General features: G+C 50.5%; 1 protein-coding gene across 7 annotated transcripts in view; it reads left to right on the top strand.

The window, feature by feature from the left end:
* FAM110B (family with sequence similarity 110 member B) overlaps positions 1–10,271 on the top strand; it is a 152,663-nt gene extending 142,392 nt beyond the window's left edge. For 3 of the 7 annotated variants that reach the window (XM_039254616.1, XM_039254612.1, XM_039254615.1), the window contains one exon: positions 7,423–10,271. In XM_039254616.1, the coding sequence (XP_039110547.1) occupies positions 7,732–8,847 (1,116 nt within the window). In that variant the 5' untranslated portion in view covers positions 7,423–7,731 and the 3' untranslated portion in view covers positions 8,848–10,271. Of the gene's footprint in view, positions 1–1,055; positions 1,081–6,902; positions 6,943–7,013; positions 7,107–7,422 lie in introns of those variants that run through there. The other 4 variants (XM_039254614.1, XM_039254613.1, XM_039254617.1 and 1 more) reach the window with 3 other exon arrangements.
* The last annotated feature ends 3,761 nt before the right edge of the window (positions 10,272–14,032 follow it).

Genomic DNA, 14,032 nt, shown 5'->3' with positions numbered 1-14,032 from the left:
GGATGTTTCCATAACACAGCGCACCCTGGGTGTCAGATTCGTTTTCACACGTGGATCCAAAGACAGGCACAAGTTTTGTGCCGCCCCACCCGTGCGCCGCGGCCCGTTATACGAGGGCCAGTGAGCTGGACATCACCGCTTAGTCCGTAGCCATGAAGTCGCTAGAAGCGAAGGGCTGGCCAGCATCTCTGCCCTCAATCCAGCATCGTTTCTCTCCCGCAGAACAGATGCGCCCCAAGAGACAGGGCTCAAAGGGGGTGCCTCAAAAGTGGGGTAGTGGTTTACCCCACGTGTGGAAAATTAAAACAAAGGAATGGGAACCTAGGGCAAGGATTTGTTATTAAATAATCTCTGAAGGCCTCCTCCAGCCATCTGGGAAAGTGAGCTGAAAAATGACTCGGATGCTGGAATCAAAAGTCAGGACGTTGCCGGGAAAAGCCCCTGGTTGTCAGGAACGTGCGAGGTGATGGTGTGGTTGGCAGGCAGACGGCTTCCCCGACGGCCCGGAGCTGACGTCGCCGGCAACACCAAGGCCAAAAAGGAAAAGACTGGGCCGTCAGAGATGCGAGGCATTCACCGGCCGTGAGAAAGAACGGGGCACGTCCCTGGGTAACTGAGAAAGTGCAGGTCCAGAAAGAGCGGCGGTTTGGACTTCCTGCTTCCTGATGGTGGGCCCTCCGATTTCTTCGTTTCTCTTCAGTTTGTAGCGTGCAAGTTCGGCCTTTTTTGGAAGCCTGCTTTTGTAACGTCCCCCGTCACTTTCCCACCTTTGATATCCTCCTTTGCTTTTGCGATTTTTTGCGAGTTATTCTCCCAGCACGGAAGAAATGGATATGAATGAGTATGTGCTGGACGGGAGCGTGTTGAAGCCGCGGCGTGTTAATGAAAATGAGCACATTCATGTCTTCCAAGTGGAATGGCGTTGCTCCCTTGAACCCACAGAGCGAAGCGTTCTTTATGGATGCGTTTTGCCTCGGTAAAATACTTTTCTGTGATAACCACGATGTTAACTGTGCGTGATGTGTTTGAAGGATGTGACAAATGTGATATTCTGCTGGTTAGGAAACTTCTGAGGCAGAGGTGAGGACAGATGTGTGAATCCACACAGCTGGTTTGGAGGGACGGACGGCGGTAGTTGGGTTTGGCTCGGGCCTGGGTGCAGAGGAAGGAAGGGGTGGTAGTCAAACTGGGAACCAGAATCACTTTCACACACCCAGTGCGTCTCCAAGTTCAGCCCAATGGACCTTTTCCAGCATCTCTCGATATCACCCACACTTCTCTGCGTTCTCAGAGATCCCTTCCTCATAATTGTTATGGGAATGAAAAGTGTCTGTGCCCTTATTTAACCTTCTCAGGTCCTATGGAGAGCTGGGTACTATTATTGTGCCCATTTTGGAGATGGGAAGCCTGAGGCCCAGGAAGGTGCAGCAACCTAGCCTTTGCAGGGCTGAGCCGGGATCCAGACCCAGAGGCGGCTGCTCCAAGCCAAGCCACGGTCCCCCTCCCCCGGACGGTTGGGCCTGGCCTCTCCGTGGCCCTTTCTGGCTCCTCTCTAACCCCACCCTTTCTCTGTGGTCAGGGAGGGGTTCTTAAAAACATGGATCTGATCGTGTCACTGATGTTTCCTTGCCCTTCAGCCTGCTCCTGGTATGTACTCTGCCTGAAATCCAGGGCCCATCTGACCACCCCCCGAACCCCGTAGGTCTGTGACCGCCATCTCCCTAGCACTCCACACCAGCCACCAGCTGCCTTTGAAGTTTCCAGAATGTACCATGAACTCAGTAGACAGCCACTCTGATGGCAGATGCCCCCACCTCCCGTGCCTTCACTCCAGCTGGCCACTACCTGTCAGATCTGAACCCCATTCGTCACCAACATTATTCAATTCGTAGTCATCCTTTGCTGTTTGAATCTTGTCTAAATGGTCACGACTTCCTGTTTCTTTACACCTTACACAGAATTATTCCATCACCAGGTACTAACGGAGTGAACACAGTCTACCGTTCAATTCAGTGAGCTCTCAGTATCATGAGTGCATTTCTCTTAAATTTGTAAAGAATTCGAAGGGTAACACCGTTGCGTGAAACCGTGCATTTTTGCTGCACTAACAAGAGTGTTTGTCTGTCCTTGAGTGGGAAAAACCAAGAATGTAGCTGCGAGGGTGACCCTCCTACCAAGTTGGTGTGTGATGCCTTAAGTCGGTGGCACAAATACTATTACAAAAAACTCAGAGAGCAGCATGGCGCGATTTTATACGCGCTGTCAGTGTTTTGTGATGTGTCATGTTAGGAAATGAGAAGTTCGGTTTTCACGAACCCTTATTAACCTCAAAGGTAAACTGCTGCTTTTGTTATTTGCTTCCAGAAATGTTTGAACTGAACGCATTTTCAAGCTCCCCAAATTCAACACGTCCGATGTTCATAGAGAAGGTCACATGTGGTGGCTGTAAGCGGAATACGGCTCCCACCTGACGGCCACGTTACCCCCTTTTGTCTCTGCAGTAAAGTACATGGGAAATGGCCAGGCTTTTCCTAGTTAAGAAATTTCTATGGGTGGATCTGGGACTGTGTTCAAGCCCAAGGTCCTGGCTCTAATTCCCATGCTTTCTTCCTATTTAAAATTGAAAGACGAATTCGGCATTAACTATCTCTTTGTTTTTACTTCCCAGAAGCATTTGGCCCACAGCGTTTCATAAATTTAATTTTTTTTAATGTTTTATTTATTTCTAGGAGAGAGAGAGAGAGAGAGACAGCGTGAGCAGGGGAGGGTCAGAGACAGAGGGAGTCACAGACTGAAACAGACTCCAGACTCTGAGCTGGCAGTCAGCACAGAGCCCGACGCGGGGCTCGAACCCACGAACCGCGAGATCATGACCTAAGCAAAAATCAGACGCTTAACCGACTAAGCCACCCAGGCGCCCCTCATAAATTGAATTTTTAAATCGGGAGAGTTTATGCAGAGATTTGGATTTGCTGCCTTAACAGTGAACCGTGGTCCCTGAGGCAGCCCTTAGCCGGAGGGCCCTTCACATAGGCCACAGTCCCCCATTACCAGCCTGACCTCAGAGCCACTGAGGCACATGGTGCCTGGATTGTCGGAACTTCAGCTTTAAGCGTTTTTCATATAAACTGTATGTTTTGAAGCTCATATTCTATCCCTGACCGCCTCCAGGGTTGCAAATGCTCAAAGTCCCAGTGTGTTCAGACACCGCCCCCCCCACCCCAGCATTACTCGTCAGCAGAGGGTCCTGGTCTTTACCCAGCAGCCCCTGTGAGCAGACGGCAGATCTGAGGTTAGAAAGATTCAGGCTACTTCGGTTTTTAAGGTTTTGAATTCTCTGGTTGCTATTTCCGTGCCCCCAAAGCCCCAGACTTTAATTCACTTAAGGAACAAGAAAGCTTGGCTGGTTTTCCTCTGTGTCAGAGGCGCCTGGGTTCGGACCTGATGCTGGCTAGTAAGGCAGTGGCCTGCCTTCCCTTTCCCGCTGCCCCTCAAGGGCTGGACCAGCTTCCTAGGCATCGACCTGGCATCTGAGAGAGACGGAGAATCCAGGGCCCCTCCCCACATCTACTTCAAGACTGTGCGTTTCCAGGACACCCCCGCACCCCCCCCCCAGGGTGCACAGACACATTAAAGTTTGAGAAAGGCTGCTTCAAGCGGGTGAGAGTCACGCTTTGTGTCTGTGCCCTCCAGCCCTCCCCACCCAGAGCAGGACCCCTGTCCCCTCCCCACAGATAACGGGACCCCTCTAGCCCCGCTTCTCCAAGCTTCTCCAAGGGGGGAGGGGGTAACCGGCAGAGCCCTGGGCTCATCGCCCCAGCCGGATTGCGCGCCCTGGATCAGCGGACCATTTTGTGCCTCGGCTCTGCCACGCTTTCTTCTCCAATTCATTTTATATTTTCATGAAACGTTCAAGTGGATATTAAACAGGGCAGCAGGTAGGCAGATCGTTGGTGCGTGGAAGTCTCTCTCTCACTCGGGCTTCTGTTGCCTCTTCTGAGCCCTGAGTCAGGGACCAAGCAGGACTGTGTAATTACTTTTGCTTATGCAGTTCTATGCGGCTGGGATCTGATTTTCCTTTCCTGGAAGAAGATGAGAACTGGAAGCCTCTCCTGGCCAGCGCCGCTCAGTGCCTGGCCGCACCCGAGGGACCTGTCCCGGCGTCAGAGGAGGGTCATGTGCCACAGGGCTCCCTGAGCCGAGTTCACGCTTGTCCCATTAATGACCTCGCGATGTGGCCCCCGGTTTCCAGGCGTGCCCCCTACCATTCGATCTCCTTAAATGCACTTGGTCTGCATCGGAGCAAAGTCTACACTCCGGAACTCTGGGAATACACAGCTCTGTCCTTACCAGGGCGGTTGCAGCATTCCAAAGTAAAAGAACAGAAGTTAGGGATTATATAAGCATTAAAAGAAGGAGCAACCTCCGCCACCTTCATGATTTTTGAAGTAGGTGCAGTTTGTTGTCTAAAACAGATCCTACAGCACCGCACCTGTTTCTCCGGCGTTGCCTTCTGCTTTCGATTCTTCTGGGAAGATGCTTTTGCTTTCTTCCTCTCCACAGAGTTCAAATTAAAACTCTTAAGCTCAGAACACGGTCATTGGGAAGTATCAGGGTGCTGAAAGTTATTAGGGAGATCAGGGATGACAGAGGAGACGGAGAGGGGAGGGACGGAAACAAAAAGGAAATGAGGTGTGAAGCAGTTACCCTCACTACCTTTCTCACATAACCCTTTCACGCCGGCTTTGTTCTAGTAACTGCTTTGTAAGGTCAGATGGCACGGAGCAGATGGGAGTGCCTGCTGGAGCCATCCTGAGCGTCTGCCTCTGTTTACCCATTTGCTCGCCTTTTCTTCCACGAAGAAAGCAAACAGTGTGAAAGCGAGACAGTGAGCTTTCTGAGGCGGGCGCCCTGGTATGCAAATAAACCGGCACCCGCCAGTCTTGTGAGCTGAAAGTAATGATTTTTATGTAGTATTCTCAACGACACCAAAGGCCGCCTTAGTAGACAGGGCCTGCTGTGTATAGTCAGGTCAGTAGCGGCGGACGTTTGGGCCGCCGGTCCTGGTATGAGGGGATTAGAAGCGAAGACAAGTGTGCAGGCCAGCATGGGCTTTAGTGCCAAGTTCACAATCCCCGACAAGGACAATTCGTCCTGCAGAGAATATTGTCCCAAGAACATGATGCGGTCATGGGCCAATGTTCCCATGTGCCATTTTGAAATTGGAAAGAGCTCACTCATTCTCAGCTGCTTAGAACCACAAGGTTCGGAGGGAGGAAGGATCTTGGGACTCTCATGCAAGCACCTCACCCCAGATGAGGGGATGAGGCCCCAGAAGAGGTGGAGTTGTGTCTCCTGCCACCCACTGGGCTGTCTTCTCCCCGCACTGGGCTTGCCAGAGGTTGGCTTTGGTCCTTAAGCACAGAGCCGATGGGCGCAAATCTCAGTCCTGTCCTTCACTGTGCCCTCAAAGGTACTGCCCCGGTGCCCTCTGCCGACGCGGTCGGAAACTCCAGAGGTCATCAGTGGGGATGTTACACATGCTGGGGAGAAATGTGGCCTGTCTGTCCTGGGGACAGCTTTCTCTCAAACACTCCGAATGTGGTCCGGCGGTCCGCCTCTGAGCCCAGGTCTCCTGCCTGTCCCGGCCCTGAGCCCCTCTGTGAAGGGAGCCCCAGGTCATCTTCCCAGGAAGGTGGACACAGGGTGGTGGATGACCAAACTTAGAAGACACCGCAGAGAAACTGTTGCTCCCTTCTGGCAGTTCATTCAAAACTGGTTCAAAGAGACAAGCTCACTCAATCTTCATGAGAGCGGGGAGGACGAGGTGGCTTTTTAAACTAAATATTGCACAATTAAAGGAAGTTACTATGTAGGAATTGCCTTGGGGATTCTCAACTCTTGCATAGGAAAATATTTTTATTAGAACAAATCCTTTTGCAGATTACCAAAATTGTCTCTTAACAAAACACGGCGATGGGTATATTTGGAGATTAAGCTTTTAAACGATGAGAGAGAAATATCAGGCTTCCCCCCACATACACTTCCATGCTTATTATTAATAGTCTCTTCGTTTTCTTACCATGAGAGCAGATGATTTTATAGTTCTACCACTTTATTTATTTTGTAAATTAGTTATTTGATGTCAGTGAATACATTACCCTTAATATTGCTGATTATAACCAGAGATGCTGAAAACGGCTGTACCCAGTTACTCTGGGTTGCTGAGGCATTCATAAATGTTCTCTGTCAGCAGTAACAGGCAAAGAGACTTGTTCTTAGAAAAATGCTACATGGGGCGCCTGGGTGGCTTAGTTGGTTAAGCACCGGACGTCGCCTCGGGTCATGATCTCACAGTTCGTGGGTTCAAGCCCGGTGTTGGGCTCTGTGCTGACGGGTCAGAGCCTGGAGCCTGTTTCAGATTCTATGTCTCCCTCTCTTTCTGCCCCTCCCCTCCTCATGCTCGCTCTCTCTCTCTCAAAAATAAACATAAGAAAAGACTTAGAAAAAAGCTACACCTATCGCTCCCAAAGTAGAAAGACAACCTATAGATTTATACTGGGAGTGTTGATAAATGTTTCATTGTAGTGGTTTTGATTGAGGGTGGAGTTGGTCACATTTTTAAGAAAGCCATGAATAATAAACCGGTGAACGCTTAACGTTTCCACCAGTTTTCCTACAAAGCAGACCTACTTAGGTGTGATTGACATCTTAAGATTTTATTCTTAGTTCCCTAAGGGATTTGGGAAAACACATACCACAAAGAAACTTTTGATTTCTGCTCATTAAGTGTGAAAAATTATGGAGCATTTGTAATCAAATTATCTAGTTACTTGGTTAATCTAGAGGTATTTCTAGGTTTCTTTTTTCATAAGAAAAAATAAGCTTGTTTTGTTTAACAGGAGGAACTCCCTACCATACATAGACTTGCTTTCAAATAAGGTAACGGAAACATGCTTTAAACAGTTTTTTTCCTCTTTGCTGCCAATCCCGCGCCTTGCCAGTATCTCCAGCTTTGGAAGAGTTAAAAGCAGTGCCTGCTTCAGCTGTTACTGAGAGGTCGGTAGTAAGAAGCAGAAGCGCTGCTCCGCGGAGAAGGAGACCCGGTAATTCCCCGACCCGTAGGACCCCGGCGGCGGGCGGTGCGCCCCGCGTTTGCACACGCATCCAGGACTTCCTGGGTCGGATCCGGGCGTGACCGGGGGGGCGGCCCCGCAGCCGGGGGGCAGTCGCTGAGCGCGCGCGCGCGCGCGGGGGCGCTCGGCCGCGCTCGGCGCCCCGGGGCCCCGCGTGCGAGCTTGGGGGCGCCGCGGCGGGGCGGCCCGGGGCCCGGCGGGGGCGGGGGCGCCGCGGGCTCTGTGTTGCTGCAGCCGTGATGTCACTCGCCCGTCCTAACCCGCGGTTGGTTGTTGTGTGTTTCAGCTCTGCCTGCAGTCGAACACAAAGACCTGGAGGAGACTCCCACATCCATCCTCCGGGGAGGAGAGAGGAGGCGGCCGAGCGGATTAAAGGAACCTGTGGCTCGCGGCCTTGCGGCCGGGGGCGGGGCGCGCCGGGAGGCGGCTGGCGGGGAGCGCGCGGGGAGATGGGGCGCCGCTGCCGCCGCCGGTGACCCCCGGGCTCCAGGCCCCGTCCGCGGCCCCGTGCGCTCCCCGTACATGTGCCTGCTCGGCGCATCGGGAGGCGCGCCGACGAGCATCCAACACGGCGGCCGGGGAGCGCGCGCCCGCCATGCCCACGGAGACCCTGCAGACGGGCAGCATGGTGAAGCCGGTCAGCCCCGCGGGCACCTTCACCTCGGCCGTGCCGCTGCGCATCCTCAACAAGGGGCCCGACTACTTCCGCAGGCAGGCCGAGCCCAACCCCAAGCGGCTCAGCGCCGTGGAGCGGCTGGAGGCGGACAAGGCCAAGTACGTCAAGAGCCAGGAGGTCATCAACGCCAAGCAGGAGCCCGTGAAGCCGGCCGTGCTGGCCAAGCCGCCCGTGTGCCCCGCCGCCAAGCGCGCCCTGGGCAGCCCCACGCTGCGCGCGCTCGGCGGCCACGCCAAGACGGAGGCGGGCGTGCAGCGGGAGACCCTGAAGCTCGAGATCCTGAAGAACATCCTCAACAGCTCCGAGGGCTCCGGCGCGGGCGCGGCGCACAAGCTGGGCGCGCGGAACTGGCCGCCGCCGCGGCCCGACTCGGCCGACGCGCACCGGCGCTCGTTCGCCGAGTCCCTGAAGGTGTTCCCGACGCAGGGGCGCGGCGGCCCGCAGGAGGGCGCCCCGCTCGCGGGCCGGCGGCTGCTGGAGCCCTCGGCCGACGCCTTCCTGCACGTCTCGCACAGCTCGTCGGACGTCCGCAGAGCGGGCAGCGCGCGGCCGCCCAAGGCCATCCCCTGCAGCAGCTCCGCGCCCCCCCTGCCCCCCAAGCCCCGGGGCGCGGCCCTGGCCGCCGCCGCCGGGTCCCCCGAGGCCGAGCCGCCCGAGCCGGCCTGCGGCGTCAGCCGGAGACCCTCGCTCCAGCGGTCCAAGTCGGACTTGAGCGACAGGTACTTCCGCGTGGACGCCGACGTCGAGCGGTTCTTCAACTACTGCGGACTGGACCCCGAAGAGCTGGAGAACCTGGGGATGGAGAACTTTGCGAGGGCCAATTCCGACATCATCTCGCTCAACTTCCGCAGCGCCAGCATGATCAGCTCAGACTGCGAACAGTCTCAGGACAGCAACAGTGACCTTAGGAATGACGACAGTGCCAACGACCGGGTGCCCTACGGCATCTCCGCCATCGAAAGGAACGCCAGGATCATCAAGTGGTTGTACAGCATCAAGCAAGCCAGGGAGTCGCAGAAGGTCTCCCACGTGTGAGGGCCAGCGTGCGGAGGGGGGTGGGGCTCTGTCCGTGCATCCGCAGTCGTGAAGGTTGTGAGGTCTCCTTGCAGTGTTGTGAGCTTCTCCACTCTCTTTGTGTTGCCTGTTGTGCAATGTTTCCAAGTTGCATGCCTGTCAACATGGGGACCGACCCGGCTTCCTCGTCGACCGCTCGTCACCCGCCAAGACTTTCAGGCCAGAATCCAGCTAGGGCTCCCATCTCCAGCAAAACTGTTTACACGAAACACGGTATACGACTTCTTCGGTATTTATGTGGTTCTTGTGTTTTTATACCCCGCGCTCTTGTGTCTTAATTAAAGATTTTATCAACTGGCTTTTATGTTGAGAGTAGAATCTTTTCGAAATAAAGAGCCAATTTGCCTACCTGCGAGACCCAAACGGTGGGGAAGGAAGTGGGATCTGCTACCAGACAGACAACAGTGACTGACCTGAGGTAGAGAACCAGGCTGGGCTTTCTGAGGAAGAAAGGTGGGGAGCCTGACGTTAATCGTTTGCGTATGGGAATTCTCCTGCCACTTATTAAAGCAATGGGGCAACAGTGCTCCGTGTTGTGTCCGACTCGGTGTGTAAATGTGGGTGCTTCTGTGTAATACTGACCCCAAGGAAAGACAATCAGCTACGATGAAGGCGATTAAATCTAGGAGTTTGGGGTTTGGGGGGCTTGTTGATGTTCTGATTTGGGTTGGTTCCAGAAATTTCTACGATTAATCTTTTGACGGGAATGGCCATCCTAAAGCTGGTACTAAATGTCTTTAAAAAAAGAAAAAAGTTGTTTGGTTTTTTTTGATCAAGAACTAACTCTATGCCGATTCTCTTCCCTCTCTCCGCCCCTTCCTGTGCTGTTGATTTATTTGGGAGACGGGGTTGGGGCTTGTGCAGGTCCGAGCTCCCGGAAGACATGAACACAAATGGAAATACCAGCCATACCAATATAGAGCCTCCCATGCAAAAGTGAATACGTTTCGTCACTGAACCATATCTGAGCAGTGCGATTGTGCCGTCTTGCATACGTTACTCTCTCAGGCTGTGGACCTTTGTTGCAGCTCTAGGAGACTGTAGAGACATGGGGCCATGTAGCTTTCCCACCCTTTGGTCTCCAGGGCTGCCTATCTATCACCTTGCTCCCCGTTTTCCCCCATAACCTGTCCCGCGGGTGGTTAGTTAGCTGTGGACCAGCTGACGGTCGTGGTGTGGTAGCAGAGAGGTAAACGTGTAGTGGTCAGCTTCATTCCTCTGTAGTCATGCTCCTAAGCTCTCAGCAGCACCACCTTAGACTTTATCGGCTAATGGGAAACTTTTTATGGTGTAAATGCTGTAAGACTCTGTACATACTTCGGTTGTTACGAAATCTTTAAGGAAAAAAAAGTTACGCTAATAAATAGCTCTGGTGCAGGCACTAATGGTGGTGGTTTCTCTTTGTCCTTTTCTTCGCTTCCTCCACAAAAAAACTCACCTTGGGACTGTGAGCCAGAAGCAGATTTTTGAGCATCCTAAAGAGACGTTATTTCAGTAAGTCCTTTTCACCGTATCACAGTTCTTCCAAACAGCGATAGCGATGTGCTTTTGCTAAAATAGCTTTATCAAGATTCCTCAAGTGTGCTGCCTCTTCTTTACTTAGTTCACACTTTGGTTATTTTTACCTTTTCTTGAACATCAGAATTTTTCACATCCTTTCCAAGACTTGTCAGTTGTAAATATTTATGAGTGTATACTGCAGAGACATACCTTTGGGTGTTCTTTGCTTGTGCAAGCCCAACGTCATGAACATCACGTGTGTCCATATACCCTTTCCTCCCGTTCATTCACTCCTCTTCCAATGGGCCATTTGATGAGTGGCTCCCTTTTTCAGGCCTCACAGGAGGCACACAACTACTGTGGTCAACCACACATTCGGCCTCGAGGGACACGGATTCTCACGTTTACTTTCAGAGAAACGTCACTCTTCTTAGTGGACGTATCTTATCTCTTCTTAGGACAGTGAGCATTCAGGTATTTGCTGAATCAAGTTGTTTGAAGACTAACATTTCTTCCAGAGTTCCACATGATACGTAAATGTAAAAAAAAAGCATCATTTGAAAACTTTTCAGCGACAGAAATGGTAAGATTCCCAACCAGTACTGTTTGTAACACTTCCCTTCTGAAAGTCAAATTTGGTTCGCGGTCTCTCTGCTACTTTTGAATTCTTTCTGGTTCTCTGATTAATACAGTTCAACTAGAACTTCTACTTCCCAGAAGAAACGTTTTGAAATGCAGCTTTTCCCAGAAGAAACGTTTTGAAATGCAGCTTTGTGTGGGTGATGACACAGTGCTTTCAAGACAATAGAATGAAAATAGGTTTCTTTCATTTAGTTCAAAATAAGTTATATATGTATGTATACACACACGCATATATACATATATATATATACACACATACATATATATACATATTGCCTAATCATTAGGGCAGAAATGTGGCCATTTGAAATATTCATGCCTTCGCATTTATATATCCCATCTCTTTCTAGGGCTATTGAAATACCAAAAATAGTGTCATTTCACTAAGGAAACCAGTTTTTTTTTTGAAGAGGAGCACTTCGTAGCTAATTTAATATTACTGCCCATGCTGTTTTAGTCCTGGACCTTGTTGAATCCTCCAACATTTCAAAACCACGTTTAATCTGTATCCCACCATAACTCAGTCTAATCCTAGGTGGCCTTATTACTGTAGTGGACAAATGTGAGCCTTTGGGTTCCTTCCATAGAAGGTGGGGGGCCCCTTATTTTCTTTTGGTTCTTGAAATGAGAGTTTCTATAAAGGACTGTTTCAAAGGCCTACTATTAAATCCTAAGAGTGAGATGCTTCCTGATTGTAAAGTCTTATTCACAAAGCACTGATTCTGTTAGTGCACGAAAAGTATCTTGTGTGTGTGTGTGTGTGTGTGTGTGTGTGTGTGTGTGTGTGTGAGAGAGAGAGAGATAATGTTGGTAGGAATATAAAGTTGTGTAATTCAGCATACTTTTCTCAACACACAACATAGAAGGAAGCATGATTTTACAAGATGGCCCCAAATACTGGTTGTTTCTGAGAACCACCAAATTTGAAGACAGCCCTCCCAGACCCCACTCCCTCTGCCATTATCTTAATCCAGGCTCTCATCTTTGTCCCTGAACTATTGTTCTTATAATCTCCTAACTGGAGGTCCCTCTGCTGCCAACCAATCTCCCTTCCTAACCCATTTCATGCCAAAGATATCATAATCAACTCTGATCATGTTACTTCTCTATGTGAGAACATCCCCTAGCTTGAATATATTGCCAACAGGATAAACCCCAACTTCTTAAGAGAATGTTGAGCGTTTACTTTTCAGACCCCATTTTCTGTGTCTCCAGGCTCCCCGGGCTCCAACCACTCAGGCCCTCAGGCTCCAACCAGAGGAAGTTTCCATTGGGAGCCTTTTGCCACTGTTAGGGATCTCTTCTGCAAGATAAAGCTGAGCAACTTATAACAATAAATATTTATTATCTCACTTTCTGTGGGTCAGGAATCCTGGAGTGGCTCAGTCAGATGATTCTGGCTCAGCAGGTCTCATTAGGCTCCAGATGAAATGTCAATTGGAGCTGTATCATCTGAAGGCTTGACTGGGGCTGGAGAACCCACAATTCCAAGATGAGTCACATGATGTTGGCAAGGGTCCTTACAACCTGGCATCTGGCTTCCTCTAAAGGGAGTGACCCAACAAAGAAAGCAAGGAGGAAGCCACAAAGCCTTTTATGATCCAATATCTGAAGTTACACACCTCCACCATGTTCAATTGATAGAAAGCATGTCACTAAATACAGCCCACACTCAGAAGAGAGGAGAGTCAGATCTCATCTTGTAAAGGAAGACTTATCAAGGAATTTATACTTATCTTTCAAAGTCACTGCTGAGTTTCAGAAGCTTCTCATTCTGTAAGAAATGCTTTGTCCCTCCTCCTTGACTTTGCAGACTCCTGCTCTTTCAAGACTCAACACAACGATCAACCAGTGAGATATTTGAGTTTTTATTTTCTGCTGGGTTAAAAAAAACCTGCCCTATTAATTCATAAATCTCCAAAGATTATCATATGAACTGTGACCCCAGAGTTGGCCAGGCCATAGCACAGCAGCCTAGAATATAGAGTAGATGCTTAGTGTCGACTGGGTTTTTTTTTTTTAACCGATCACTTTTCAGTTCTGTGCTAGTTACTCCAAAAGTGTGCTCAAACGAACCCAAGGTGTCCCATTTTACAGATAAAGAGCCTCAGTTCCAAGGAGGTGAAGCCCCTTAACCAAGATCCCAGGGGAAGTAAGTGGCAGAATGGGGCTTGAACTCAGTGCTGCGATCTCAGCTTAAGACAGAAGAAGGACTGTGTGTTGTACTTTAAAACCAAAGTGCTTTAAATTCATCTTGATAATTTCATCTGCTGTCTGTATGTACAAACTTGCCTCAAACAGTCAGAATTTCAGCCATTTCAGTCCTAACCAAAATGACAACCAATAAAATTTAGAAAGAGACTTCAGCTGTTGTGTTATGAATAACCCATCAGCCTGCGAAGTTCAAAGAGACAGGCTGTTCAGAATAGCCTTCTTTCAGTTTGGAGTGTGCTGTGTCTGGAAGGTACATCCTATCACTTTTGACCAAGGACTCTTAGAAAGGATAAGCAGAGATAAATGTCTGCCCATAATTCAACCATCAGGGACCACATGTTGGCAATTCGGTGAATCAGCATGGCTCCTTTCTGCCATCCGTGGGGAGGTATGTGGTGTGCTCTGGCCAGAAGATGCACTGGGAGGGGAATAAAAAGGCTAAGGACACTCCAGAAGAACTGAATAGACCCTTAGCTCAAAAAGGATGATTAATCTCCCCACAGTTTTGAAAATGTGACACCTGCCTTATCCACTCAGCCCTGGAGGGTGACTGGGAGTTCTGTTGGCTTCTCCATGGCTATCTAAGGGTGGTACAATGAAGGACGTAGGCTCAGGGGTGGCGTGTTTGACTCTGAACAAGTCACCTGCACAGAGGGGTTCTCTCTGAGGTTTAGTTCACACTCTCTTGCGTTGGCAGAAACCCAGCAGAAGGAAAAGCCAGAGGGAGATGGGCCTCGGCAGCTTTTTAAGACCCTTTCCTCCAATACCTGAGACCCATCTGTCTGAAGCT

This window comes from Hyaena hyaena, unplaced genomic scaffold (genome assembly GCF_003009895.1).
Source record: "Hyaena hyaena isolate Hyena2069 unplaced genomic scaffold, ASM300989v1 scaffold_495, whole genome shotgun sequence".
Classification (NCBI taxonomy): domain Eukaryota; kingdom Metazoa; phylum Chordata; class Mammalia; order Carnivora; family Hyaenidae; genus Hyaena; species Hyaena hyaena.
Note: the sequence above shows the minus strand (reverse complement) of the source record. Positions and strands in the feature narration are given on the sequence as shown.